The sequence below is a fragment of the Siphateles boraxobius genome, unplaced genomic scaffold (assembly GCF_051911475.1).
Source record: "Siphateles boraxobius isolate OS27281-9 unplaced genomic scaffold, OSU_SipBor_1 13, whole genome shotgun sequence".
In the NCBI taxonomy this organism is placed as follows: domain Eukaryota; kingdom Metazoa; phylum Chordata; class Actinopteri; order Cypriniformes; family Leuciscidae; genus Siphateles; species Siphateles boraxobius.
In genome coordinates, this window is record NW_027508733.1 from 19,654,794 (window position 1) to 19,681,970 (window position 27,177).

The window sequence follows — 27,177 nt, forward strand, 5'->3', positions numbered from 1 at the left end:
TTTCTAGTTCACATTTTTGTATTCTAAGTATAATTTTTATTACTGTAATCCAGTATTTTTGTAGAATTTTTGTGGCAAATATTTATTATTAATTAATATATTATTATTATTTTAGTTTTTTCCTTGAACCATATTCTTGACAGATTTTGTCAATTTATGCTTATTGTCATTTCCTCACTGATTCAAATATAATGTTTCCTGTAATATAGGTACTTAAGTAGGGGGCTTGTGAATAAATATTGTAAGTATATTATGCTATTCTCCCGCTATGTTTAAATGGAAACATTAGAAACAATGAAGGCGGGTGGACAGAAACAGAGCGTTGAATGATGTGAATGTGCGTGCAAGGAAGCAAGAGATATGCATTAATAGAGAGCGAGCGTGAGGGGAGCTAGAGGGGGTTGCACTGCCTCGCTCCTATTGGCTAACCATTACGACATTCTCCCCAAAGGCTCCTAAACCCTCTCCTCCTCCTTTCTCTCTCTCTGTCCCTCCTGCTCCACCCCCCCCCCCCCCCTTCACCTCGCTCTCTGTTTCTCCACATGTTCCCCTGCCTGTCCGCCTCTTCCCTTAGCAAGCATACAGCAGCAATTAGCATTTAGCATGAGTTGCACTGGATCCTCGACCATGTCCACTGTCCATTCGTCCACGGTCTCCCATTCCCTCGCAACGCCCCTCCTATCTTCATCTCCTCCTCCCTTTCCGCCACCCCGCCGCCTTTTCTAGCACCGACAGCATCTCTGTGCGCGTCTCTCCCTCCCCGTTTTCCTCTCATGCGCTTCTTGACTTTCCCTACCGACGCTCTGACTGGCTTGATCAGGAAAGTGAAACAGAGAAGCCACTGAAGCTGGAGTAACGAAGGCCTGAAGACGAGAAGACAACAACAACCACCCAGTCTCACATCTCGCCACCTTCATCCTGGATGATTCTGGATGGACCACTCAGCCACTTCTTGACCACGACAGGATGGCGGAAGACGTGTTGTCCATGTACTCTTATCCGCAGGCTCGATTGGACGAGAATGAAGATTTCGCTTGACTCCACTTTTCTCACTCTCTCGATGCACCTTGCAAAACAGACTAGCAAAACACGGAAGACGTGCTGTCTCGACGGCACCAAGCGACTCTCCTCCTGCCTGTTGCCAGGCAACAGATTGCAAATTTGGGAATTCTGAAGGAGCCGGCCAATGATAAACCAGGATCATAGCTTTATTTCTCTTGAAGCATATAAAGCCACTTTTGGTTTGGCTTGGTTCTGGCGTCATTTAAACTAGGCGTGGTCTCCAATAGTGTTTACATTGCAGACCCAAAATGGATCATTATAAGTGTGAATCCCCCCTCCAGTTTTTGACGCCACACGCTCACGCTCGTCGAATCATGATCGAATGACACCGACACACTTGTCGAGACTGCTTTAGTGCTACCAAAATCAACCGCCTGGACTAAACTTTTACAAGATTGGCCACCGTCTCGGGACATCAACGTGGCTGACTCCAAGTCAGCCCCAGAGCCTCTGTGGGAGGACGATGCTGGGGATTCTGGACGAGCCCAAGAGGCTCTTTCACCTCTGACCCCAGAGAGAGATTTGCTTTCACCGCCTCTATGGGCTCAGATCCCACCCGCCATGAGGAGGCTTGAGGAAGGGGCCGCTGGAGAGGACAAGGCTGGGCCGGTCAATGACTCTTCTGATAGAGTCATGGGGCTGCTAGGCATGGGTCACCGCCTGTTTGTGCCCCGACTGCTGGCGGTGAGGGGCAGCTGCTGCAAATAGAAGTCATCTTCGTCTTTGTTTACATCTTTCGTATAATATGTGATTCTTACCAGGTTGCTTGTGTGACTTTTTTATGCATTTATGTAATAAAAAGCTTTTATTTGTCGTCCTGTTGAAGGGAATTGTTTCACAATGTCTTTTTTTATGTAATTAAATCAGCAAGATATTTTATTAATAATGCATTGCCTTAAGTTCACTTGCAGTATACAAACAGTGTTTTAATGTTTTAATTATTAAATGGATGCATTTTAGTATTCAAGTATTTAATGCTTTGATGTCTTAAGTTCACTTGCAGCATACTATCATTTTTTTATTTTATTTTTTTATTTTAATTCATTAATTTAATGTCTTGAAGTCACTTACATTCTATTATTTTTATGTATATTTATTTTTTCATAATACTTTAATGCTTCAGTGCGATTCATTCACTTGCAGCATACAAACCTTTTATTTTTTTGTTAGCAAAGTGAAGATTTATGGTTTGGCTAAATATCGCTTGTCGGCCATAAAATAAAAATGATATTGACGTATCACTATTGGCCATGCTTTTAACATGGGTACTTCTCTAGTCACGATTTTGTAACTGTGCAAGTCTCCTTACTCTTTTTTTCATTGGATAGATGGACATGTTTAATAGCTGTAATATCAGATGTGGCAAATTATGGCACAAACACTCGTCTTTTGAATTCTGCTTGATGTTGTGTGGTTGTCTGGTTCACATCATAAAAGGGCAGTGCAAGCACTATACGGAAAATAATCACCAGGCGAAGTTCCTTTTCAGGCTGCTTATCAGGTTGATTTCCTGAAATGACCCTAAACCCGTTCTGTTTTTCTGTCTAAATGCAGACCTCAAAGGAAGATCTGCTGCAGGCCGACTTTGAGGGTGCGCTGAAATTTTTCCGGGTCCAGCTCCCGAAACGCTATAGGGCGGCAGAGAACGCTCGGCGCCTTATGGAGCAAGCCTGCAATATAAAGGTAAAAAACAACTCAAAACATCTTTCAAAGCACTCACCATTAGAAACTATGTGCATTTATTAATCATTTATTTTATTTGATCATTTGCTATCATTTTAGTGTTAGTTGATTTCTGTTGATTTGAACAAACCCACAGCGATAAATATTATATTGAAGCATTTATACTTGTTTATGCTATGAACATGACTGATATATCAAATTATGTTGTTTATAGTGAAGAGGTGTGCTGTTAGTTGTCCAAGCGGTCAGATTTACAGATGATGAAATGGGTGAAAACTCATGGACTTGCATTGAAGGAGTTAATCATGCAATACCAGGTTGCTTTTGCATTGTTTGAGAAATTTGAAGCACTACATCACAGAGCTAGCATGCAGTTATTCAGAGAATGCAGAGACCTTGTCTGCGTTTCATGGCTCCATTGAGGCAAGGTGGCGTTAAGACTCAAGGATAAACACAACACAATTCTCTGCCTCAAACCCATGCCACACGACTTCTATACACTCTAACCCACTTTCTTCTGGAGTTAGTGCCTCTTCCATAGATTACATTTTATTTAGGGCAGGGATGTGTTGTTGAGTGTGCATGTTCAGGAAGGAAGGAGGAGTAGAGATCGAGATGATACCGAGTTCATCCGCTCCCTTGTATTTCTCTCTCTCTCCTCTCTGTAAATGCACTAACAGCAGGATTTCCTGTGCCCCCAGTCACTCTCTGCTGTGCTTCAGTAATGCAGTAATTGTATAATGCAGGGTTTAACTAGGGATGTCTGTTTGAACACTGCAATCAATTCAGACATCATTGAGAAAGTTTTGTCCAAACTGTTACTAAAGGGATATTTTCTTGGATGCTGCTACTAAGTATACAGATAAATGTCTTCTGTCTGTGCATACTGAGTGAATCTCACGAAACCTGTTTTTAATAAAAAATATTACACACACACACACACACACACACACACACACACACACACACACACACACACACACACACACACACACACACACACACACATATTTAAATATATATATATATATAATAATTCTATACATGTATGTATATATATATATATATATATAATTTATATATTATATATTAAATAATATATAAATTATATTTATATAATTTTAATTTTCTTTTTATATCTATATTTTTTATAAATATAATTATTTAAATAACTAATTCAATTTAAATATAATAAATTATATTGTAATGTTACTGTAAGTGCATAAAATGTTTGTCTTTTATTTTGTATTTTGAGTATACATTTCCGGGTAGCTTGGTGTAGGTGTGTATTTACCTGGTAGTGTTTACTGTTTTTATATAGGCCGTGTAGGGAGGGGGTGAGTAGCCAGGAACGCCCACTTTCTGTTGACCATTTCTATCGTTTCTAATAGTTTCTGATTGTCAAGTGTTTTCTATCTGCATGTCACATCATGTCAATAAAAGTTCATGGATTTTAAACGCATGGGAACACGTCATGGGCTCTTTCCTGCTGCTTAGCCTCTCAGCGGCTATAGGCTGTAATATACTGTAATATTTTGTGCTTTTAATTTTTGCTGATTTTAACTTTGTAATTTTCTGTATTATTTTTTTTATTTTTTTTTTATCATGAGAATTTAAGAAAATAAAATAAAAAGTTAAACACCTAAACATTTTAATTTTGAGGCAAAATATACATACTCATAATGTCACAATGCAACAAAAAAAATCTTACTGGTCCTAAAAATATTACTTTTATGTAAAATATAACTTTTACACATACTGTATACTTCCTTTTATATATATATATATATATATATATATATATATATATATATATATATATATATATATATATATATATATATATATATATATATAAGTAAATCAGTATCTAATGTGTTGTGCTATATTGACTATTCTCTGAGATTGGACAGAGAACCATGTATTTTGCAGCATTTAGGACACATCGAGAGAGAAATTAGAAACCAGAGAGTCAGATGCACTCTGTGGGAAACCAGCATCTGACTGAGGTGATGTAACAGGTGCATTCATCAGCTTACAAATGATTCAGCGAAGAGAGACAAGCTTCGTTTTACACCAGAGTCTTTAGGATTACTATCCTTTATTTTCCCTTGTATGGCACTTTCAACTCCCTAAAGTCCACACCCACCTACATGCTCCCTTGAGCCACATCTCTTCCACTCCCTAAAGAGAAGGAATAGGTTTACACCTGCAACATTTACACCAGGCACTCTGTTTGCAATTTGCTCAAGTCTGTTGTTTTTGTTCCTTCCGAGAGAAGACCATAAGCACAAGACGTTTGATCCCTCTTATTTTGCAACTAGATTTTCTCGTCATCATCACAAGTGGCGTTTTGCCCACGTAAATGAATTTGCTCCGTCATTGCTCCCAGCGTCTGCGCTGACCACGCCTCATTGGCGCCCGTGTGTGTGCAAATATGTACTTAGTCACACTTTCCTCTTTATCTTCTGCAAACAAAAGTGAAAGGCAAGCTGGAGAGCAGATCAATGAGGTGTTTCATCCAAAATCAGCGCTGGAGAGGGTGAATAAACAGCGTTTAGACTGCCATTCCACCTCAAAAGTGTTATTTTTATACTCACCGTTCCCCTTTTTACACTGATCTTGTTGGATTCTGGAAGATTCTGCCACTGGGATGTCGTCTGGATGTTTTTTGTGATACGGCTAGGAGGGAGGAGATTATGTGGCAAGGACAGGAAGCCTTGTGAAGCCTGTTATCTCCATATCAGACCTGGACACCAGACACTGCACACACTTAAAACACGAGGCTGTGCACAGATCACTTCTACCACCCGTGATGATGACCATTTCCAATCACATGTGTAAGAAGAGGAAATGCAAAGTGGTCGTTTCTGTTTGAAGTGGTGTGAATTTAAAGAGGATCAAGTCGCCGGGTAATACGCTTACAGTGATGGAATTCAAAGGCACCTGCTCCCGTCGAAAGCACAAGCTGTATGAACTTCCCCCACTGAGGATTACAAGCCAAATTCCAAATTTCACATCCTCTTGATATTGAAAGGGACTTAATCGTAAGGAGACTGGAAACGGCTTAGAGGAATCAGCCTTGGAGAACTCCGGTACATGCCATGTTGATTCTTTGGCTTGTAGATGTTTGCGTTTGGATACTTATTAAACCAGGAACAGACCGGCTTCAGTTCTTCTTGGGAGAATAAACGAGACCCAGACAGTTAGATGAGAAGATAAAGCGAGAACTACCAGGGGAGTCAGAAGACCCCGTTGTGGTTTGTCTGACAAACCCAAATTCCCCCTGACTCTCAACCTTTTCCGTTTGCCTCGCTCTTCATATTTCCAGTGGTAACCACCGCTATACCCATGAGACCGTGGCGGTAAGAGTCGTCCTTGCACAACTTGCAATTTAGAGTCTGCGGACGAGCACAGAGCTTCATTTCTTTGAAGGGACTGAGCGAAATACACAATCCTTGGAAGACAAAACCAGGTGTGTTTTTGTGAGTGCGTGTTCCTCTATGGTTCATCCCCCCTGCATTTATTTCCCGCCTCAAGGGGCCGGCTTTCACCCGTAAGAAACTTGTCAACTGGTCCCGGTCTCGGCAGACTTGTCAGCTCTCTCCTCCTCCTTCCTCCTCCCTCCTTCGTTTCTCGAAGTTCACCTGTCTCGCTCAGTGCTCCTCGCAGAAACTTTGCCAAAATGATGCAGGAAGTGTCGATAACGGTGGCTTACGACGCTCACGTTATCAATCAGATTAATGAAGAGGATTTCTATGCTAGTCTGGTGGCCAACTCCAAACCTAAACCGGTGGTAAGTCTCACTCAAATTGCTTTTCTTTCTTTTTTTCTTTTTTATTTATTTGGCAGCAAGAATACCATTATAGTTTTGTTATACAAGCCTTTTTATTATAGAGCTGATACTGTCTCAGGCTTTCCACTCTGAGAAGGGGTCTGTAATGAAATTACAAGGCTGTACAATTTTCCCCATTATCTTCTTATTCGAAGGAATGCCAACTTGGAGTTGAAAATACTGTGTGTGTGTGTTGGTAATAAGATGAACATGGCTGTGTTCAGGAGCAAGCGAATGTCTGTCGACCTAATGCAATTTTGCATGTTTTTTTTTTCTCCTTTTCAAATAGATGTTTTGAATACTCAGATGAGCCTAGTGACCTGAATATTCAAACATTGTCCTAGCAAATGCACTGGTTTAACAAATTCCAGTAAACCAAAATTAACCTTTGCAGTTCTTGCTATGTTTGTAACAACAAGAACTTATACTATATACTGCCATAGTAACTGTTTTACACTATGTACTGGGGGGAAATCACAAACATGTGCTGTTAATGTCAACTTGAATGGAAATGGTGATCAGCTACTCATTCATACCTGTGTAGGTGTTTTGCTTATATATAAACTCGTCATTTACACCGACCACGTTTGTTGAGGTGAAATCTCCCTGACAAACTTTCCGTATGTATAAGGCTGTGAGTGTTAAACCGAATGAATGTTTGTGTTGAGAACTTGACTTCCATGTTGGTTGTGCCATTTCAACATGTCATTCTGTGGTCTGTGGCTGTACACTGCACATCCGGACTGCGTGTTCTTCTAACATCTCTTCATCTAATGATGCCTGGTCTCTTATCTGCACCACTAACTGTCAGATTAATAGGCTGCTGCTTTTTCCTTTTTACTTCTCTCTTTCGCTGAGGCAAGCATCACTAAGCCTAACCATAAGTATTAAACTTTGGCACACACCTTGTGTATTTCATATTTTTGTTAAAATAGACAGAAAACGAGTTTACGAGATATCTAGACAACATAATATAATAGAGATTTGGAACTGGGCTCTTTAGACTTGGACTACTAGCAAAGCTCCCTAGAAAACACATAGTGAGGCCCAAGCAACCACCCAGAATGGCCTAGTAATAACCCAGTTCCCTAGAGCATCCACCCAAAACCCCTCCTTTCTCTTTTTCTGTCTCTTTTCCTTTGCTGTCCTGATATTATGAATCAATTGTGTGCTTATCCTCCTAGTTGACTCTGTTCTGAAGAGTTAGTATCATGTTCACATTCCTCCGAACAGTACAACGGACACTTTGTGCTGGAGTAGAAAGGCAAAGGTGGCTGTTTGAAACCTTTTTTCCCAAAAGGAGAAGTCGGCTTACTCAAGCGTAAGCTTTTGACTTGTCATCGTTACAACTGCTTTCCCAAACAACAAAAAGCATTGAGTGCCATTGTGGCATCGTTGATAACACAAGTGGTGCAACAGTTTCTTGTTCCTGCGATCCCCATCCTGAGGTCAGAGGTCAAGCACACTGTATGGTATGACGGTCAACAATGAGCTACTGTTCAGAAGAAGTGATGCAGATAGAGATCAGAGAAAAAGGCGGCTCCTTTTGTGTTTTTTGGATCTGAATAAAGCGGAAACATGGAGACTCGAAATGACTTTCCCAAGTGCAAACTCTGTTGATTTGGTGCACGTTTTGCGAGCATGTTGTGTGGAAACCCCAAACGTCTTTTTGTTTGCCCTCAAAATGCTGTTGTGGTGGCAGTACACATTTCTGCTTTGTGTGTGAGCGGTTTCAAACTAAAATGAAGTAGCCAATTATGAAAGGCTTTATGAAAACTGATCCCAGATCTGCTGAATGAAGACTGTAATAAACAAAGTCCCCAGCAGTAAAGCAGCGAGTAAACCCGGATGAAGAGATCCCCTCAGGACTGGCTTCACTGAGCGTGCTCCACCCTCAGAGACTCCATGCTAACTCTGGCTACGCTGCCATAGCAACAGACAGGAGCGCTGCGCTTTTAAAGGCTCCTGAGATGGTTTTGCTTTTTAAGGAAGTGTAGAAAGAGCATCATTTTGTTTTTCAAGCTCATAGTGCTGCACATTGTTTTTCGATTAGTGTCTTACCTAATACTGTATGTGGACAAATTATATATTAGCCATTACTCGAGACATAATGTCTATAGTCATAGTGTCGCATGATCCTTCAAAAAAAATCATTCTAATATGCTGATTTGGTGCTCAATTATTATTGATACTGATTCATTAATTAATGGTTCCTATTATCTGTGTTTTTGCTGCTTAACATTTTTGTGGAAATTCTTTCAGAATTCTTTGATTCGAAAGTTCAAAAGGGAATCATTTATTTGAAATAGAAATCTTTTTTAACATCACAAATGCCTTTACTGTCACTTTTGATCAATTGAATCCACCCTTGCTGAATACAATTTCTTTAAAAAAAAAAGAAATGTTAGTTTATCACGGTTTCCACAAAATATTAAGCAGCACTACTGTTTGTAACATTGATAATAATGATACATGTTTATATATTTATATATATATAAATGCTTTATCTTGTAAGTCTGACCTCCCTCCCTTTTATTTTGTACTCTTGATATTTTAAGTAATGTCCTACCTGGTCAATAATAATATCTATAATGATTTTTACTTAGAATTTTACTTTCTTTATAGTAGTGAATATTTCGATATATTATTTATATTTTTTAAGTCACGTTGTAACATTTCATGAAATATAAAGAATGGTTTATTTTGTATATAATATAGTAAAACGTATTTTGATTTTGTTTTTACATATTTTGAACATTTTATCATGTATGCGTTTTAATGTTCTCACTGTTCATTACATATAAGTAAGGAATAATTGACAATGGGCCGTTGTATTAGAGGGAGAGATTAAGCGTGTGAGAATTTCCTGAGTCATGTTTCTGTCCGAGTGTGTGTACTGTATGTGTGTGCGTTTCAGAGAGCGGGAGAAAGAGAGTATGTGCTTTCCGTATGTAATAAAATGTAATTTTGTATGGAAATAATTTGTTTTTTTTACCCCATTGTTTACTATATTTTTTTGCTCGGTCAGTGTCGTTGTGGGTTTTGGTTCTGTAGGCTGTAAAGACCTTTGAAATAACTTAAATTATTTGGCGAAATAATGTCTGTAATTTGGCGAAATGATCTCTGTAATGGTCTGTAATGTGGCCAAGAGCTGCCTGTAACTACTTTAGCCGTGCGTTTCCCTGAATATAAGTGCACACCTTAAACATTCGTCAACCAGTCAGAACCAAGCATTCAATAGCCCTGTAGTATAATGAATTAAAATAAAATTAAATGTAATTGATATAATGTATTAAAGGCATAGTTCACCCAAAAATGAAAATTCATTAATTATTCAATCCTCATGTAGTTCCAAACCTATAAGACTTTCGTTCATCTTTGGAACACAATTGAAGATCTTTTTCATGAAATCTGAGAGATTTCTGTCCCTCCATTGACAGTCCACGCAACTACCACTGTACAACTTTCAAGCCCCAGAAAGTTAAAGACATCATAAAAGTAGTAATCCATGTGACTCCCGTAGTTTAAAGGGGAACTGAAACGAAATGGGAAGTAAAGGTGATATATCAGATGTGTTATCATTGTTATTTGTGGTAGGACGCTTAAAACTACTGAAGTAGTTACAAGGGGGGAAAACAGTGATGTTAGTTTGTTGTTTTGTTACTAGGGCGCAGCCATCTTGAGCTTCAACGGTCCGTGACGTCACTGGCATGGTAGGCTACCTTGACCGCTCCAGCAAAATAGCATCTCAAGAGCATAACAAATCGAGAGGGGGGTCTTATTGCATTGTGATCTGTCCAACAAGCGAATATAACGCATCCGATGACATCAAGGACTGAATAACCTGTTTGCAAAATGACTGTGGCAAAAATGTGACCCTGGACGGTCCTGTAAACAAGTTCCACTCACCTCTTAGTTGTTATCGATGTTCACCTTCACCGTAGATCACATTTCTAAATGAATCCGACATCGTGGATGCTATCCAATATAAGCAATTTCCATTGACGACACCCGCAAGATACTTATTACTTATACCTATTACTTATTACTTATTACTCTAATAACAACAAATGTTAATTTCAGTATTGGGGAAAACTTCATATACTTTTTGTTTTTAACATTATTTTTGAATTAATTTGTTTACAATTTTAATAACCAACATGTTATCGAATTATATTTTCCCTTTAATCTCAATTTCATGAAGCGACTCAAGTGCTTTTTTTGTGCAAAAAACAAACAAGCTAAATGTTTTTTGTGAGGAGATGTACGTTTTCCAAACCTGATCTCTGATTTCCTGTCTTTCGTAGGTGCCGACAAAGAAACTGAAGAAGTTTGAGAAGGAGTATCAGTCTCTGAAAGAGAACCAGCTGCAGCAGGAAGACCCAATAGACAGATATCAGGTAAGCAGGAACCTGATTTAGCCTCCCCTCCTCCAGTCCTCATCCTCACCTCCTACGTTCATCTTCATCTTCGTCTCACTCTGTCTCAGTTCAGGACTGTGTAGCGGGCTGCTCTGGAAACCACAGACGCTGTACGTCGCAGGGAAAGAGCTAAACACTCGCCAAACATTCGCATTGTAGATTCTAGTTTTGTACACCAACTATTTTAATTTATTTTTTGAACATTTAAATGAAGGAAAAAGTGACTTTTTTAATTTAATTGCCTTGTTTATTTTTTTATCAAACATTTAAAAAAAAAAAAGGCTGGCACATAGCTTTTGTGTTTTTCTTGACACATTTAATTCTCATGTTTACATTAACTGAAATGTTTAAAAGTCAAAAAAACATGCTTTTTTATTTAAATTGATCGCATTTATTTGAATGTATTACTTTTTTTACTTTTTTAAGCTTATATTCTTACCATGAAAAGAAAAAAAATGTGTAATCCTAAGAAATATGTATATTTTTTTTATGTTTGTATGAATGTGTGCTTTCACAAGCAACGTGCAGTGTTAAAAAGCCAAGCATGCTATTAAAGGAAGCTCCATTACTCAGTGGTTTCCTTGCTGTCACTTCCTGTTTACCCTCTTCCTCACTCACCCATCTAACCAATGAGATTCCCTCACTCACCCATTTAACCAATGATCTGTGGCGGGGGGTGGAGCATGGACAGGCGGTGTTGTATGTGAGGAGCGGTGCTGGATGGGGCAGGCCTCTGCGGTTCTTGTTCTAGTGGGTGTAGTATTCACTGTGTTGGGGTCGACGGTACAGGTAAGCCTTCAGCCCACCAGCGCTCATTGGCTACTAACATCTGCCTGCGTGTGTGTTTGTTTCTCTGATCCATTTGAAATGATGACCTCAAGCCTTCCATGTTACATTAACTGTTGTGCACAACCTAACCAGCAATGTGTGTGTTTGTGTGTGTGTTTGTAAATGGAAGTCAGATGACAGCTTTCCCCTTCCTGATAAGGAAATGCGTGTCATGTGAGGCTCTCTAATCAGGCAATGCAGAAGTCACACTGTGGTCATTTAGTGTGATTTCTCAAGACTGGATGTGAAAAACTGTTCCTAGATCAGCTTGTGATCCAAGTCTCTTTACATATGGCTCCTAGTCTCCTATAGTGTCAAGTTTTTTTAGTCAATGTGCTTTTTGTGTGTTTCCTGCTTTTATTTGGGAGGGATAGTTTACTAAATTATGAGTTATGTGGAATATAATTCAAATTAAATTTATTTTTGGAATATTTCATATACAAACATGCATGAATGCATTCAATTTCTGACTAAGTTACTATTGCCAATTCTATGTGAGCAGTTTCATTTACCATTTTATATATTTTTAATTATAATTTTTGTAATCATTCCATTATTATCTTAATTAATTACTTGTTTATCATCTTTGTACTATTATAATCCCACATGTTTTTTGTATTATTTGCAGTTATCTTAACTTATTGTAACTAATTGTAATTATTTTCAATTGCAATTCATTTTTACTATTGTTATCTTTATTTGCCCTTATTATATTATTTGTCTTTATATAATGTTTTATAATTATAATCTTCTACAATTTTATGCACTTTTTTACTATTATTATCTTTATTTATTTGACTATTAATTACTTGATTTATTACCATCTATGATTTTTTACTATTATATAGTGTCTTAGTAATTTATATATTTGTGCTACTATTTATTTATTTGCTATTATTAATTCAACTATTTTTTATTATAATAATAATCTTGTATAATTGTATATAATTTATCTATTTATTTAGTTGTTACTTTATTTACTCCATGTAATATGTATATATTTTTACTGTTATAACAATCTTTTAGAATTTTAGATTTTTTATTTTAGAATTATTTTACAGTTTTTTTACTTCTTTATTTCCTATAATTATCTTAATTTATTACCCATCTGTAATTTTTAATGATATTATAATATTTTACTACTATATATAGTTTACTATATATAAGATAATAATTGGAAATAAGGTATTAAACCAGTAAAAAAATCTTCTAAAATAGTAAAAGATTGTAATTACAGTAAAAATGTATATATATATATATATATATATATATATATATATATATATTTTATATAGCAATTTTAAATCATTTTATGTAAAAATAAATAAATAAATAATGCTCTGTGATAAATAAGTAACTGTCAAAAATATTGAAATACGAGAATTTTAGTGACAAAATTAGTCTACGTCCTTTCAATTCGTTGCATTCATGTATTGCAAAACGGTGCAATTTACACAATCATGTACTTTCATACACATTTGTAATGCTTACATGTTAGTGCTTGGGAAATTTGAGTCTGTAGCTTGTGCAAAGCTAGCCTCGCAGTCTTTTCAGTCTCCGTCTCTTAACCTGCACTTTCTCCATAAAGTATTAAATGAACTGCGTATGTGTCCCTGCAGAGAGAAAACCGGCGACTGCAGGAGGCCAGCATGCGTCTGGAGCAGGAGAACGATGATCTTGCCCATGAACTGGTGACCAGCAAGATAGCACTGAGGAATGACCTGGACCAGGTATTTCTACACTAGTTAACACACTATACATTGGCTTTTGTTTAGATCATGTGTGTTTAAAAGTTCTGCATTCTCAGGCCGAGGACAAAGCTGATGTTTTGAACAAGGAACTGCTCAACACTAAACAACGACTCGTAGAGACCGAGGAAGAGAAGAGAAGACAGGAGGAGGAGACGGCACAGGTACGAGGATCGAGGACTCTAAATGTCTCTGACGCTGTGGCGTATTAAACTTAACTGCTACAGACATGAACGAGACTGTTTGTGCTTTTCAGCTGAAGGAAGTGTTCAGGAGAGAGCTGGAGAAAGCAGAGTTAGAGATCAAGAAGACCACAGCTATCATAGCAGAGTATAAACAGGTATGCTGGAGTGTCACATACATATCTAGAAATCCCAGAATCCTCTAAATTCACCCCACACTTCAGGGCAGTGGGATTAAAGTTAATGCATATAAAAAAATTGTTGCTTGAAATAAAATAAATGTTACCTGAATCAGGGTTATTATAGTTAACTGAAACTAAAACCATAAAAAAAAATTGTTGCTTGAAATAAAATAAATGTTAACTGAAAAAGAAAAAATAATATTTCATTTAGTTATAACTGAAACTAAATTTAAAATAAAAATGAAAAAAAAATACTAAAAAATTGTATTAAAATGAAAATGGTACTTCAAAATATTAATAAAAATATATTCGTATCTCAATGGTACTAAAATAATACTGACTGAAATAAAATGTTTAAAATATTTATTTTATTTAGTTTCCTAAGGAAACATCTAATTTCCATTTAATTTAACTTGATGTACTAAAATAACTCCAACTGAAATCATGTGAATTTCATCTAGCAGTGGGGTGAGGGGGGGTTGGGGGTAAATACGGCACTAAACAAAAATATTCTCAAGTAATTTTTGAAGGGTACGCAAATAATAGCCAACATTTTACTTGTAGCTTACACAGAGGTATATTTGTGTAAATATGAGTTAGATTCATAGTTTCACCATGCGGTCATATTATAATTATTCAATTATCTTGTGTCCTCCACATAGTATTTTAGGTTTCGTCTGGGATACACAAGCCCACTGATCTGCCACTTAACATCATATTGAGGAAATCCCTACACAACAGTAGATCTGCAATATTAGCCTAATATTAGTTCACACATAGGCTGTGTTAGTTGTAGTGTGTGACTTACCAACCAACAAGGGGGGGGGTGTAAGGTGGAAAGCAGGCAGTGGACCAAAGCACTGTGGGGCAAGGGAGGGGGGATTCAAAATGTTTCTGAACTTAAAATAATTGTGTACGTACTAAAACAATACAAACGATTTAAGTATATATCATTATATTATTTACAATACACAGCATGGTTTTTATTTATATTTTAAGTTGGGACAACCCTCAGATGGAAATGGAAAATATAAAAAAAACTTTCAAACTAGTAAAATAAAAAATATAACAAAAATCCGAATAACACGAAAACAACACGACTGAAATAAAATGTTAAAATATAAACTTATTTTATTTCAGTTAGTTGCTGGCCAAAAAACATTTTTATTGATTTAACATGATGTACTAAAATACCTAAAACACTAGAACTGAAATAAAAACGTATATAAAAATATATAAAAAATGATAAAATCAACAAAAATGGCTTAAACTTCAAATAAATCGAAATTGGAAAATGAAAATTATAACCGAATTCAAGCTAGAAATAAAAACTCTAATAGTATCTCAATCATGCTAAAATAACATCTTCAGGACCGTACATCCCTTTTTTTAGCATTTATTGTGATGGATGGAGTATAATAAGATCTGAAATATGGTCTTTTGTTTGTGTTAGATATGTTCCCAGTTGAGCACGAGGCTGGAGAAACAGCAGGCGTCCACAAAAGAAGAGCTGGATATAGTTAAGGTGGGTAACTAGTCTTTGAGTGCTCTAATGTGGGCTGTTGAGTGTGTGACGATCAGTATCTCTTGTTCTTCCAGGCTAAAGTGATGGCGTGTGAGCGCTGTAGGGAAGTGTTCAGCAAAGACGGACCCCTGCAGATCCCTGCGGTGAGTCAGGACAACCGGGACACGGACATGGATGAGGAGAAGGACTCGCTCAAGGCCCAGCTAAGAGAGCTAGAGCTAGAGCTGGCGCAAACCAAACTCCAGCTGGTGGAGGCCAAGTGCAAGATCCAGGTCAGTCGTCATAGAAGATAGATTTATACAATCAAAGTCAACTTTTATCTGTTTAAAACTAGCTACTAATAATTATTAGTTTACAATAAACATATTTGAAATCAGTGTTTTATAGATATAGTTTTATCTCAGTAATAAAGTCAGTAAACAGTAATAAAGTCATAACATTACTATTTGTTACATTTTGAGAATAGTTGTGTTTTCACTACGTCATTTTAATATTGATTTTCTTATGATTACTCATATTACAACTTTGTAGGTCTGAGTTTGTTAAAAATTTAAGCTCTATTTTCAAAGCATTACTAGTAAAATTTCAGTGTTACGTCTTGATTCACATAATCTTGACTTTTATCGAATTTTACAATTTATTTTCTGAATTTTGACTAACCTGTGATTTTTTTTTTAACCTGTGAACTTTGTTCACGCAATTTTGACTTAAATCTCAGTTACGACTTTGTTCACATAATTCTGACTTAAATCTCATAAAGTTGCGACTTTGTTCACATAATTTTGACTCAAATCTCATAATGTTACGACTTTGTTAACGCAATTTTGACTTAAATCTAATGTTACGACTTCGTTCACATAATTTTGACTCAAATCTCGTTTAAACTTTGTTCACATTATTTTGACTTAAATCTCATAATGTTACAACTTTGTTCACATTATTTTGACTTAGAAAAAGTCATAACAATATGAAATTTTATGTAATTTTGCTTTACTTTCATAATTTTTACTTTATTCTTGTCATTTTTACTTAAATCTCGTAATTTTATGACTTTGCTCACAAACTTTTGCTTTAATCTCATAATTTTGATTTAATTTTCAAACTATTACAAATGTAATCTTGTACTGTTAAGACTTTATTCTCAAAACTTTGACTTTATCCTTGCCTACTTCGATTTTTTTTGTGGCACTAAAACGCTGCTGTCGTATCTTACCAAAGAAACTCCGCTAACAAATGTAAATATTACTTAGCAGTTAACACCAACTTAAATATAATTTGTTCATGTTATGTACCAGGAGCTGGAGCATCAGAGGGGTGTTTTGATGACTGAGGTTCAAGCTGCCAAAAACTCCTGGTTCAGTAAAACACTGGGCAACCTCAAGAATTCCTCCGGTAACCAGTCACCCTCCTCACCCAAAGAGGGCCAGTAGGACTCGCCAAGGGCTTAACCAAAGGGTTAGAGGAGTGTGACCCTTTCACTTGGCCAATCGGAGTAGAAAACAAGCTCTCTAATGAACACTACTAGCAACACAACATGGCAATGCAGTATTCCCTCGCATGGACTAATGAAGGACTTGAACAAACCTCTCCATCCAGATGCACTTACTACTATTACAATTTTATTTGCTTGCGATGCCACCTAGTGGATATTAACAAGTAATCATTCAATTATTCCCATGTTCACCCTGTTATCCACTTCTGTGGATTGAGTGTGTTAGCAAACTCTCAGTTCTAGCATGCAAGTACATAAACTATGACCTTTAGACCATCAGATTAAAGAGTCTAATTGTTTTGTTTAGCTTTTCTCAGAGGGAATACTGCATTCTGCTTACATTTTAAAAGTAAAAAAAAAAAAGTTTTGTTTTTCTATATAGAAATAATAAATGTAACTGTTTTGTCATATAAATATGTATAACTAAATGTTGATTTTTATTTTAATCTTGTACAGTTCTGAAAGGAAAGTGTTCCATTATTTTTTACGATTTTGAATATGAATGTCCTCTTTATAAATGTCAAATACCGAAAAGCACAGAAAATATAGACCGTGTATGGAAACAAGCACCCCGTGACATTCCCTTTCCGTCCATTCTCGTAGTTTTCCATCGCTGTAGACTTTTCATAGACGAATTCGCAGTGAGCACGCAATTCATCAGACGACGCAAAGCTTTCACGTCGCGATGGCCACACGATATTCATGCCAAGCTGCCCATATTGTTTTATGTTATTTAACAGGTACACATGAGCGATTCAGTGACAGATGTCATGCAGAAATCACGAACTTGTCAAGATGTCTTTTTTGTCAAGATGTCCGAGCGTCTTAAAAGCCATATGGAGTCAGAGTGTACACCTGCAATCAATTTCATCTGCCATTTGTCAGGATGTCCATATTAATAGTTTTCCTATACGTGTTGTATTTCACCTAGCGGATTTGAATAATCTGCATGGCTCTTATTCACGCTAAGCCACAATATTTACAATGATATATAAAAAAAAGGTTCTTGTCTTCTATTTTGTCATTTTTTGAAAGTGATTTAAAAATGCCAAACTAATTATACAAATTAAGAAAGAGATGTCAGTTTAATATGAATTGATAATGCTGTCCTGTGGGTTTCTACAGATGGTTATAGGTGTTTTTATATTGTGATCTACATGACGGAAGACATTTGCGTCTGGTTTATTGTTGGTTCATCTGTTCCACTGTTCCAGCCTGCTGATGTCGTCTATCTAGAAACTATCTGACAGTAAATATATGGTTCTTGGTCCATGTTTCATTTGATTCACACGTTTCGTTGTTTCAATAAACAGTAACGCTAATTCATCTTTTGTCTGTATATTTATCTTTTCTGGTAGTATCTCAGCTTCACTTACCTTTTACCATATGACGAAGCGTGCAATGCATGGTATCGCGATACTACTTGGTATCATGATACTTACACGTATTTCAGGTCACAGTGCCAGCAGTTTCACGCCAGGTTCTTCATACTCCATTTGTATGTGTAACGTATTGTTATACGTATGCAGTGCAAAGGGTATGGTATGGGTATTCGCCTTCCATAGTTAACACGTCATCTACGCGTTAACACGTAAGTCTCACACTTTTTGGCCCTCTTGGCCTTCCACACGGGCTCATTGTGCTGTCACATATGACGTGTCGCATATATATCCACGGCTGTATTCCACAAACATAACGTTTATTCATTAAAATGTGGTTACTGAAAATGTTTTTTTCAGCATTGAGATTCTCTCTGTACACAGTAAAGTTAGGTACAATCTCTTATAGACATATTCACTTTTAAACGCACTACATCACCACCATACATCGCACTGCATCACCATAAAGTGCCTTTGAGACTTTACAGTTTACAAGATAAAAACCTGAGATTTTCCATTTAACTTCATATTTGTTGTATTAAGGAGACCCTAGGCTGTTAGAAATGCATTTTGGTCAATTTCAACACTTTTTATAAATTATCTGCAATGTATGAGCAAAACACTAGGCCTATATGTCCACCCTATCATGAACAAATTCTAAATATATTTTTATTGCATAGTGATTAAAATTTACAGAAAGATATTAAATTCCTTTCTCAACAATTAATTTTAGTTAATCGGAAAAGTCTTTCGATTATAAAGAAATTACTGCAAAAATATGCAATAGTTACACTTTGAATACACAGAATATCAAACATCTGAACAAACTTTCGGTTAAACTTTAAGGTGATGTAATTACATGGTACTTGCTCAAATAAATACTGAGTAATATTAATTTACTACATGTACTTACTAGAGTTACGGTTACGGTTATTATCTGTTAGTAGCCTACTATAATACATTTCATATTCAACAATATTATTGATCTGCCTTACTTCAGGTGGACGATGATGCAAATTTTTATTATTTTCATGTTATCACTGTGAAGTTGCTTTGATACAATCTGTATTGTAAAAAGCGCTTTATAAATAAAATTGACTTGACTACTATAGTAAGTAATTGTAGTAACGTGTAACTGCGTCACCTTAAAATAAAGTGTTACCAAACTTTCAAACAATATTAACTGCCCCTCAATTCTTTATAAAGAAATCACACAAAAGGTTTTGCAAACTTGTTAAAATACTTTGCCTTTTTTCATAAGATGAAGATGACGAGGTGGACCTTTGCATGACGGTGGACAAATGCTTTAATGAGTGAAGAGAACAGGAACTTTAGAGAAACAACAAGAAACCCTCAAGCAATATATGACACTCTAAATATTTAACTAAAACCACTCACTTGATTTGTTAAAAAACTCCCCCACATTTTTGAATGGGTTTTGTTTCACAATCCTCTCCAGGGTGCGGTTATCCCTGTTGCTTGTACACTTTTTTCTACCACATCTTTTCCTTCCCTTCACCTCTCTATTAATGTGCTGGGACACAGAGCTCTGTGAACAGCCAGCCTTTTTAGCAATGACCTTTTGTGTCTTGCCCTCCTTGTGCAAGATGTCAATGATCGTCTTTTGGACAACTGTCAAGTCAGCAGTCTTCCCCATGATTGTGTAGCCTACAGAACTAGACTGAGAGACCAATGCCTTTGCAGGTGTTTTGGGTTAATTAGCTGATTAGAGTGTGGCACCAGGGGTGTTCAATATTGAACCTTTTCACAATATTCTAATTTTCTGAGATACTGATTTTAGTTGTCAGTTATAATCATCAAAATTAAAAGGTATGAACACTTGAAATATATCAGTCTGTGTGTAATGAATGAATATAATATCCACATTTCACTTTTTGAATGGAATTAACTGGAATAAATAAACTTTTTGATGATATTCTAATTATATGACCAGCATATATAATTATGTTGTCAGTCTGTTGTCACACACAGAGGCAGAGTACAAAGTTTCCCAGTTAGTTGAACCAGAAGATTCAACAACATTTTAAACAAAAATTCTAAATATAAAGTGTGACAAAAATTCGATTTTGATGTCTAATATATATCCAAAAGCAATACCTAATAAAAGCAAGTCATTCTGAAAACACTGTTCTCAGCAACTTTTCAAGAGTGTGAAGTTATCATTTGCAGCTCAAAATTAAGTCCAGAAGTATTTATCTCAAGGTATTTTTATAATTTTATTAAACTAATTATATAAAACCTAGTCACTACAGGTGAACTGGATCTATGCCTTTATTTTGTTATTCAAATTGATAGAAAAAGACAAGAGCTAAGAGATTTCTTATCCATTAATGCAGGCAAAAGCACAGCAATGCATAAGTTAAACTCTAAACAATTAAAAGTATAAAATAAACTGTTACACACAGAGAGAGAGAGAGAGAGAGAGAGAGAGAGAGAGAGAGAGAGAGAGATCAAAAGGATAAGTTGGACTGTTTTACCAGTTAGTTGAGCCAGAAAATACATTTCCAAAAAAAAAAAAAACTAAACTGTGACAGAAAGTAGTCTTTGATTATGTCTAAATATATATACAAATGCAAAAGCTAATAAAAGTTAATAATTATGTATGAAATTCATTTGAGATATCAAAAATCTGCTGGCAATTTATGATCCTCAGTGTTTTAGCTTTATCCTGACCGAGTTTGCTCATAATAGTTAACTTCCTGTTTGGCTGGTGTATGATTTAGAGAGTGAAAGTTGTTTGGCCTGATGAGATCTAAAAGTGTTTGAAGTTTGGTTACTGTAGGTGAAAAGGGGTGCGCTACAGAGCCCCTCAAATACAATCATATATAAGGATCCACTGCAGGGCCCCCCACAATTCCCCATGTCCACTTGTGCGACCCTGATGGCCGACGATTCCAGTGTGTGTGCAAAGTTTCAAGAGTTTTTGAGCATGTTAAGGGCCCCAAAGGTGCCCAAAAATGTGAAATAAAACTATATCTCAAGAAAACAACAGGGCCCTTCGCCCCTATAGGGCTTGAGTGAACAAAAGATCTCAAAACCTGAGCGGAAACATACTCAGCTGTCCACAGAACGTTCCTCCATGGTTTCTCCTCAGCACTGATTTGAGAGCCTGGCACAATAAGTAAAACGTTAACAATTAAAAAACAAAGTTATTTAAAAGGACTGAAACTTATTGTACATGACTACATGTGCATATAAAACTCTTTTTTCCAGATGATTGACTTACTCTGCTCCACTTTGTACACCTCACATTCAGTCAATTGAGCGTCGTTCCCATACATCGTTCCCGTATTAACACTAAATGTACTCCCTCCTTGATTTAACAAAACTGGTTGGTTGTTGTAGCAAAAGTACAACTGTTGGCCGAAGTTGGGTCCTCCAGCGTCATCAAGACATGCATTATATCCACTGTTAATTTTGATGCACACAGGGATCTTGCCTTGAAAGCTAAATAAGAATATGTCTGGATCAGTAATGTGCTGCCCACTTTGAGTATAATCTACACTAGTGTATCCACCAAAGATGTAGCCTGATCTGTTGTACAAGTAAAGTGGGACCCTGACGGTCACATCGCTGATGGAAGGCAGAAGCATTATATCCATGAACAGAAGCTTTGTAGAGAAGAGTCAGTTCAACATTCCCCAGCAGGGCACAGAGCTGATTTATTTTCTCCTCTGTTAAATCAGAAGTGAGGGAGTCCGTGGTAACATTTCTGACTTGTCTTTTATGCATCCTTGAAGACAAAGACATGCAAATAATAAATACAATATAATTGTAATCCAGCTTAATGAATTAATATTTTCAGTCAGCACATTACACTAACAGGGTACACTTTTGGGTTCTATTTTATTTATTTATGATTATATGTACTCAATGCATTCATAAAGTTTATAACCATTCAATCCTGTTACCAAATTTATAAAAAAAGAAGAGAAAATCACCATCTTTCTTCAATATATTGGAAATATAAGGTATAATAAGACATTCAGTCCCAAACTAAACTGTATGAAAGCATTTTCAACTAAAAACAAAAAACATATGCGTTTTGACCGTTCATTCACAACAACTGCGTTTTGGGGGCGTGAAAATGCAAACTTTTGAAAACGGGTTCCAAAGTGCAAGTTTTTGAAAACGATTACATTAACGTCTCCGTATAAACTACAAAAACAATTTTTTTTGGAAAAGGTGACGTCACGCGCATGTGTAATATGTGCTCAGTCTATAGACCTTATGCACAAGAGAAACGAGGGCGCCGCCATCTTTAGAATATTGTCTTTGCGGTCACTCTGTATATTTCTATGGCATCGCTGTCCAGCAGTAATAAGCTGGTGAAGTTGATTTACTTATTGTAGAGTTAACGAAAGTTATCATGAGCATTGTAATGTTTATCATAAGCATTGTAAAGCATATGTCTTAACAAATGGACCTTGGAATTTGTTTTTAACGAGCCGTTCATTCATAACTACGCAAGATCGCTGTGAAAATACAGACCGGAAGTCAAAAGACAACGAGCTCAGCGCTGAAAAGAGGCGTGGCTACATAAGGTCTATAAGTGTTTCTGTACAAATTTTGACGTGTGTAAACAGGGATGATGTCCTGTGTCAGGGCCGGATTAACCATTAGGGCAACTGGGCACTTGCCCAGGGGCCCACGACATCTAAGGGGCCCGGGGCACCAGGGGCGGAGTGGCAATCGGGAGTGTCGTGAGTTTCCCCGGTGGGCCGGTAGTGTTTCGAGGCCGCGAGGGCCGGTCTGATAAAATGTATTCATTGCAAGTTCGCCATGCACACTTGTGGCCCAAGCGAGGGGAAGAAAACAAATATTTTGGATAACGGAGCGTATATTTGCACTGAGTGCCTGTCTTTTTAGCAAAAAGACGCCCTTCACGGAATAGCTACAGTGGCGCAGGTCATAGCGCGTGAAGTTCTAGAAAGGAGCTTTAGATGCGCTCGACCCGAGTTCGAATCCGCCTTTTGCCGAACTCTCTCTTCTCCCTTTTCGCAACACATATGAGATGTAAAATGTATAACCTTACCTAACATAACGGTCTCTAGCGTTATATTTTGCCAACGAACTAAAATCGAAACCATGATATGGCCTTGTGCCTTTATAAAACAGCACAAGACTTTAAGAATAGGCATCCTGTTTGTGCTGCGTGATTTAAAGAAAAGTGCGCTCTTTGCTCACGCGATCAGCATGGTTATCTGGTGTTTTCTCCTAAATAAAAGCTCAAGGGTTTATTTCTTGCAGGTGAAGAAATTAGGACAAAAGTATTTTAATTTGTATTATAATGTAATGTAGACTAAAATATACTTTTGAAATATTCATTTTCATTTATGCCCCCGAACCCCCCTAGAGGCACAGAGGTCCACCCAACATAGTTTTGCAAATTCCTATGGGAAAGAACGACCATTTATGAACTTTACTCCAGCATAGTACAACGTTCCTTTTAAGTCAGTTAAACTGTAAATGCCATATTAAAATTTCCTTGAACAAAATATACATTTGGCCTGCCTAAGGGGGGGGGGGGGGGGCTACAAGACATTGTGCCCAGGGGCCTCTGAACTCTAAGGGGTCATGACATGGTTTTTTGTTTTGTTTTATTATGTTCCCTTAGGTGCAATTATAGGATTACTATAGTTTTTTGTACAAATTTTTTTTTTAAATATAGTGATTTATGACATTTTCCCACCCTGTTTCTCACCTCTGATTCAAACAGTCTGTTTTGGAGGTGTTTCCCCTTTAAGAGTTCAGTGGTAACGCCCACTGTTATGATTGGCTTACGTAAGTGCTGCTTATGCATAAATTATTAACGTTTATCATTTTGTATCACACGTAGACTACACAATGCTCCACCAAGTGAAACTTCGGTCTTCCGATCTTTTACCATCGTGTCAATTCTCAAGTGATTTTGATTCAAATGCGCAGGAGAGAGAGAGAGAGAGAGAGAGAGAGAGAGAGAGAGAGAGAGAGAGAGAGAGATTTGAAGGCGCGCGCGCGGCCGGGGCTCTCTCTCTCTCTCTGCTCGTTCTTCAGTAACATGCCCTGTCACACTCATCTGATCACTCACCGTTCAAATTAAGCTTTGGCGGGCTGCATATGCTTCAAATAAACTGCATCCGACTGTTTTCACTGACGTCTTGATCGTTCGGCAGCGTATTCAAAGACTCAAACAGGAACAGCACATCTGCGTAGCATCGCAGTCATCTTGTAAACAGACCCACTCGCTGCACGACAACGCATGCGATGATGCGAAATGAGGCGTAGTTGTCTTGCGCTGGAGGCGGTCATATGCAAACGACTGGTACGTCACTTCGCACCGTGACGTAACTTCATACCATGGATCTAGAACGAGCTGTATTTAGAGCTTGATTAAATAAATGCTTCGTTTATAATGGGGAGGACGTCTTAAGCTATGAAGCTTGCAGGAAGTTTTAATAGTACATAGATCTCTTATATACCAAAAGATCAAGGCAAATTTGGTTTCTCATGTCATGACCCCTTTAATCCGGCCCTGTCCTTAGTGCGCGAAAAGGAAATCGCAATGGAAAAACGTTTCCGTTTTTAGTAGGCTACATTGTTGTCGTGTAAACATACCCCAAATTATGGTAGCAGGGTTGAAAAGCTGTAGCTACAAATCTCAAGTAAAATTAATAGAATGTAAAATGAATGTTCTATTGGTATAAAACACCTGTATACAAATTTGTCTCTTTTTTTTACTTAAATTTATATTATATTTTGTTTATATTACAACAGCTAAAAACAGGTCATATTTAGTTTGATGTCCTGCGGATGATCCACATTTTCTGAAGGTCAAGTACCTTCTTTGAGTGGCCATTTGTTGAAAAAGTTCATTTAAAACTCACTCTTCCCCCGTTTGTGGCTTGTGTATTAATTTGTTTGTTTGATGTAGCCTACTAATGCACAATTTTATTTTATTTTTCGTACTTACTTTCCTTTTAACTTGCTATTCATTGCTTCTGTGAATTGCCACTGTACAAATAGTTACAGTATATGAATTGGCAGATCAAAATAAATTCATTTTACAGCATATTTTCCAAACACTAATCAATAAAAAACTTTAAAAAACAATTTAAAATACATGCATGTAATGTTTTATACTCTTGTAATATGTACATGTAACTTACCTTTCGTAGAGCACTTGCTGTGTGAAAAGCAACACTGAAATGCTTCAACTTGTTCTTAGGATCACTGTAAAAAATTTAACGTAAAATCAACAGTAACTTACTGGCCACAAATATCCAGCAAGCTTCAGTATTTTATTCCACGGTAAAATTACTGTAAATCTGACTACAGCAGTTCACAGCATACTGTATAATAACTTACAGTATATTTATACTGTAAAATTAATTGCAGTTCTTGTTTTTGCACTGTATTTTAAAATACTGTAAAGTTACTATGCAGTATAATTGATTACAGTAGTTTTTATATTCACATACACAACATATTATAACTAACTACAATCTGTTACACGCTAAAAAAAAGAATGAAATATAAAGGCTTGTATGCAAAAAATATTTCACACTGATTATTAGATGTCATGTCAATTATGACAATACTCAGAAGTCAGTTTAAAAACTTTTATTACAATTTAATTCATTAAACTGTAAAAACACTCCAGACTTGGAAGGGCCAATGCAGATCCCAGATTGTTGCTGCCTATAGAGAACAAAACACAAAAATTTAGTTGCACTACAGCTTGACAAACATCAATGTGATAAACAGCTTTCATTTAATTTACAGTATATGGAACCACAATACATTCCACCAGGAGATGTGCCAAAACTTAATACCTTTAACGTTAAATGAGCATGAAACTATGTGAGGGTGAGTACATTTTTGGGTGTACTATACCTTTAAATTAAATTCTAAGATCCTGATCTCCTCGATACATGTTAAAATCTGAATTCGCTCTAATTTTATGAATTTAAATGCGTTCTTCAATAGCTGATAATGATTTACCTCGGGGATTATAAAACGGGGATTGTAGCCTAATGGCCATTTTCGTGAATATCAAACGAATATCAAATATACAACTAAATTAACCGCAGTCCGTTGGCAGTGGCTGTATCCAGACATCAATAAACTAACGTTAGTGCACTTGAAGAAGTGAATGAAAACTAGTGAGCAAAATCGAACCCTCGTCTGGTCTGAATGACCGTGGATGCAGAGATGAGGGTAGGGCTGAAACGATTCCTCAAGTTACTCGAGTTACTCGATTACAAAAATTCCTCGAGGCAAAAACTCTGCCTCGAAGCCTCGTTAAATTCCTATGTAAAATTTAATTCAATATACGCGGATCTATACTATGGCGCGTGATACATTTTGAATTTATTTGGCGCGATGGTGGAGAGTAACGTCCATAAACGGGAGAGAATGTCTAAAGTTTGGGAACATTACATACTTAAAAAGGAAGAAAGGAAGAGAACAAGGTGCAATGTGTCTACTGCGAAGTAGACCTGGCATGCCACAACAGTACGACTTCAATGATTCAGAATCTGAACCGAAAACATCCACTCCATCCTGTCACCAAGCGTCATTGAAACATTAACCTAATGGTGTGTTCACACCGAACGCGAATAGAGCGTCAAATACGCATCTATCGCGTCTAGTTAGACTCTTAAACATTCGCTCGAGTTAAAATTTTTCAACGTGCGCGGAAGACGTTCGCGTCATTCGCGGCACCCGGCGCGAATGATGCGTCTATTCGTGTCTTTGCACTGACTTTTTTATGTAATCTACTCGCGCAAATAATTAAATTTGCGTTCGGTGTGTGAACCCCTTCACTCACACACGCA

At 36.9% G+C, this 27,177-nt stretch overlaps 1 protein-coding gene across 10 annotated transcripts in view; it reads left to right on the forward strand.

Annotated features, from left to right (window-relative positions):
* rabgap1l (RAB GTPase activating protein 1-like) overlaps nucleotides 1-18,284 on the forward strand; it is an 82,109-nt gene extending 63,825 nt beyond the window's left edge. For 2 of the 10 annotated variants that reach the window (XM_077226327.1, XM_077226328.1), the window contains exons 19-26: nucleotides 2,617-2,745; nucleotides 10,888-10,980; nucleotides 13,449-13,559; nucleotides 13,637-13,741; nucleotides 13,834-13,917; nucleotides 15,395-15,466; nucleotides 15,541-15,738; nucleotides 16,762-18,284. In XM_077226327.1, coding sequence (XP_077082442.1) covers nucleotides 2,617-2,745; nucleotides 10,888-10,980; nucleotides 13,449-13,559; nucleotides 13,637-13,741; nucleotides 13,834-13,917; nucleotides 15,395-15,466; nucleotides 15,541-15,738; nucleotides 16,762-16,896 — 927 coding nt within the window. In that variant the 3' untranslated portion in view covers nucleotides 16,897-18,284. Of the gene's footprint in view, nucleotides 1-514; nucleotides 1,747-2,616; nucleotides 2,746-5,194; nucleotides 6,542-10,887; nucleotides 10,981-11,069; nucleotides 11,791-13,448; nucleotides 13,560-13,636; nucleotides 13,742-13,833; nucleotides 13,918-15,394; nucleotides 15,467-15,540; nucleotides 15,739-16,761 lie in introns of those variants that run through there. The other 8 variants (XR_013203337.1, XR_013203336.1, XM_077226331.1 and 5 more) reach the window with 8 other exon arrangements.
* The last annotated feature ends 8,893 nt before the right edge of the window (nucleotides 18,285-27,177 follow it).